Here is a 4,137-nt window from a genome sequence, read left to right as displayed (position 1 = left end):
CACCACCACCACCACCACCACCACCACCACCACCACCATCACCACCACCACCACCACCTGGGCTGTGCCAGGTGACCTTACTTAGTCTCCCTGCTGCTAGCTTTTTCTTCCAAAACACCAGGCAGAGTAAGTCTTGTAAAACCTAAGACTGCCCATGCTGAGCCTTTGCTCAAAACAACCTAGAGTCTTTCTGTACCCCTCAAAGTTAGGCTGTTTTTACAGCTTAGGTCTCTGTGTCCGTTCCTCTGCCCTCTTCATACAAGCTTGCTGTCCCAGCCTCCTGGATGTCCTTAAATATGCTCACACACATAAGCAGCTGTAGGCTCTGCCTGGACTACTTTGTCCTGATATCCATGTAGCTCCCTTACCCAGGCACTGTCATTTCCTGACCTCTATCTAAAATGGTAATAATCGCATGCTCAAACTCCCAATCATGCTTTGCTTTGTTTCTGTTATCTGGTATATGTACTTCACGTATCCAAGTTCTTTACTTCCTAATGGTCAGGAATATTCCACCCCCTCAGCCTAGAAACCAGTGGTGCTGATTTTGTATGAAGTGATTTGACTTCCTCTGATTTCACTTTCTTCTGATGTCATCTTCTTTTAAAGATGTTCTTCAGGAGAGTTTTAATTCCCTCCCATTCTTCACAACTTCTTTACCACTGTAAGAGAGTCCTCCTTTAGGAAGCACGTTCCTCATTGTCTTTTCTTCTGAGATAATTTAGAAATGTTATGAGGTGGCCTTTAAGAAACTGTATGTGGGGCCAGCGAGCTGACTCAGCAGGTAAAAGCTGTACAAGCCTGGTGACCTGAGTTCCCAGAACCCACACAAAGGTGGAAGGAGAGAACTGACCTTTGCACCCAAACATATACATCATGCATAGAAACAATAATAATAAGTGATTTTAAAGAAATTGCATACGAATGACAGTTGTCCCCTTAATTTATACTATTATTTTCAGATTTAAAGGAAGCAAGAAAGATGACATCCTGGGAGTTTCCTACAACAGGCTGATCAGAATCGATGCAATCACTGGGATACCAGTTACAACATGGAGATTCGCCAATATGAAGCAGTGGAATGTCAACTGGGAAATCCGGCAGGTGAGGCAGAAGCTTCTGATTGTCCAGCTCATCCATAAATGTGCAGTCTCTGAGATTCAGCTTACTCTGATTTTTTTTAAGGTGCCTTTATAGTTAGAACTCTGGAGCTGTGGATATGTGATCATTGCCTACTAAAATACTAGCTTGTATTTCTGAACAGTTTCTTAACAAGTCTAGACCCAGAGTTCTTCAGTTGACACTGCCAACTGGCTTAACATCTACGAAGGTTTTCCATGTAGATTATAAGACTGCTGTGCAGTTGGTTCCATTTTCATAAACTCACCATAGGGTTATATGTGATTGAGCACAATCGTTGCTTAGCAGAAACTACTCAGATGAACCCTACACAAAACAAACCCATGAAAGCCTCATCTAACTGCCTGCGGACCAACAGGTTTAGTTGCCTACCCAGAGAACAGTCCAGCCCAGGAGGGGAATAGCGCTGGAGACACAATAGAGATGCCTAGAGGTGACCAAGGAAAGCTTGTCCTATGAGATGAGCCCTAGAGCCTACAGCTGTGTAGCTTTTTCCTTCATTTTACAACCTGTGAGCTATATTTAGGCCAATGTCAAGTGTACATCATGGAAAATTCTAGATAAAGTTAGAAGTACCTTAGTATTCTACTGACAATACAGAAGAGTTTGATGCTACTGGTATAAAAAATCTATTCTTGTGGGGCCTGGAGAGATGGCTCAGCAGTTAAGAGTAATGGCTGTTCTTCCAGAGATCCTGAATTCAATTCCCAGCAACCACATCATGGCTCACAACCATCTGTAATGGGATCCAATGCCCTCTTTGGTGTGTCAGTGACAGTGTACTTATATACATTAAATACATCTTTTTCTTTAAAAAAAAAAATCTATTTTGTAGGGAGTCGGGGATGAAGAGATAGCTCAGCAGTTAAGAGCAATGAGCTGCTCTTCCAAAGGACACCGGTTCAGTTCCCAGCACCCACAGAGTAGTTCAAAACTGTGTGTGATGCACACCCTCCCACAGACATACATGTAGTCAAGATACCAATGCACATGAAATAAAAATAAATAAATCATTTTTTACATCTATCTTGTGGATGGCAGGGTGGCTCAGTGTTTAACAGTGCATGCTACGTAAGCTTGAGGGACCGAGATTTGAATCCTTCGCAACCACGTAAAATGTTAGGCACAACTATAAATGCATGTAACCTCAGCATTGAGGAGTGAAGTCAGGCACACCCCAGGAGCTCGTGAACAGCCTAGCTAGCCCAAACATGGAGCTTTTGTTCAGCGACAGACCTTGCCTTAAAGAGTTAAGTAGAAAGTAATAGAGAAGAACACGATCATATTCTCTGGCCTCCACATGGATGCACATGGGTGCATGCACATACACAACCATGCCAGCACACACACCAAATACAAACAAATCTATCTTCCGCAGTTCCTTTTACATTCTTGTTTTTCTAAAGGAAAACCAGCACTGTGGATGAGCAGTAAGAGATGCACCCTATTTTCAGAATGCTAGATTCCTCTTGGCAATGTTATCTGTCTGGTCACACAAGCGTAGAATGAAGGTCAGAAAGTAGATCTAATGCCTTAGGATGTTACTATTACTATCCAGGGGTGGGAACTGAGGGTCAGCCATTTTTAAAGATATGCGGGGAACTCTGGGGGAAGGGAGTGAGAACAGGCCATCCTCTAAGTCTTTTAGTGTTTTGAACTTTTTAACTCTCGTGTAGGAAGGGGTAAAGGATGGTGGCTACTGGAAAACTAAGGCAGGCCTTTTATTCTTCACTAAACAGTCTACAGCTGTCTTAGGGTTTTACTGCTGTGAACAGACACCATGACCAAGGCAAGTCTTATAAAGACAACATTTAATTGGGGCTGGCTTACAGGTTCGGAGGTTTAGTCCATTATCATCAAGGCAAGAGCATGGCAGGTGTCCAGGCAGAGCTGAGAATTCAACATCTTCATCTGAAGGCTGCTAGTGGAAGGCTAACTTCCAGACACCTAGGATGAGGGTCTTAAGCCCACACCCACAGCGATACACCTACTCCAACAAGGCCGCACCTCCTAATAGTGGCACTCCCTGGGCCAAACATATATGAACCATCACACCAGCGCACAATGGTGCCTCACACCTGTAATCCTAGCACTCAAGAGGCTAAGACAGGAGGGTCACTGCAGATTAGGGTTTCCAGACTAGGTTACAGCAGAAAGACCTCATCTTGAAGAATCCACAGAGCTTCCTGTTCCCGCATACAGAGAGGAATTGGGACATTCTTTTTTTTTTTTTCTTTTTTAATAACTTTTTTTTTTTTTTGATTTTTTGAGACAAGGTTTCTCTGTGTAGCTCTGGCTGACCTGGAACTCACTCTGTAGACCAGGCTGGCCTCGAACTTAGAAATCGGCCTGCCTCTGCCTCCCAAGTGCTGGGACTAAAGGCGTGCACCACCACCGCCCAGCTTTAATAACTTTTATTTCAATCATTACAGTGAAAAACTAAGTAGTTTTTAAGCAAAAATGAAAATCTTTAAAGTTGAGGTTGGAAAAGCCACGGCATGTTCATTCATAGTACTTTGTTCTTGTTCATCCCATTCCCAACTGCACTCCCTCATGTTTCCTCGGCTCTCTCACTCAGCTCCTCTCCTCAGATCATTCCTTTCTCTGCTTACTTTTCTGGCTTCAATGGGAGAAGAAGCACCTAGCCCTGCAGAGACTTGATGTGCCAGCGTGGGGGGATACCCGATGGGGTCCTCCCTCCCCTCCCTCTCCTCAGAGAAGAAGGGGAGGGGAGAGAAACTGTGGTAGAGGAGGACGGGGAGGGGGGACAGTGATCAGTATGGAAGTGGATGGATGGATGGATGGATAGCTAGAAATAGATAGATAGACAGACAGACAATCAGTTAGACAGACAGACAGACCAACAATTGAAAAAAGGACATTCTTAACCTCTGAAAAAGCAATGGAAATGCCCAATGATTTACCAGGCATGCATTAGAGTTGATACCACAAGAGGGCGCAAAGAGCAAAAACATGTTTTATAAAGCAATTTTTTTT

The 4,137-nt window shown here is 43.8% G+C and overlaps 1 protein-coding gene across 1 annotated transcript in view; it reads left to right on the top strand.

The window, feature by feature from the left end:
- The window catches only part of Fermt1 (fermitin family member 1), a 46,719-nt gene that overhangs the window by 39,203 nt on the left and 3,379 nt on the right, over window positions 1–4,137 (top strand). Inside the window, exon 14 of the mRNA XM_031372009.1 lies at window positions 963–1,104. Coding sequence (XP_031227869.1) covers window positions 963–1,104 — 142 coding nt within the window. The remainder of the gene's footprint in view (window positions 1–962; window positions 1,105–4,137) is intronic.

The sequence above is a fragment of the Mastomys coucha genome, unplaced genomic scaffold, assembly GCF_008632895.1.
Source record: "Mastomys coucha isolate ucsf_1 unplaced genomic scaffold, UCSF_Mcou_1 pScaffold15, whole genome shotgun sequence".
Classification (NCBI taxonomy): domain Eukaryota; kingdom Metazoa; phylum Chordata; class Mammalia; order Rodentia; family Muridae; genus Mastomys; species Mastomys coucha.
This window is presented reverse-complemented; position numbering and strand designations above follow the sequence as displayed.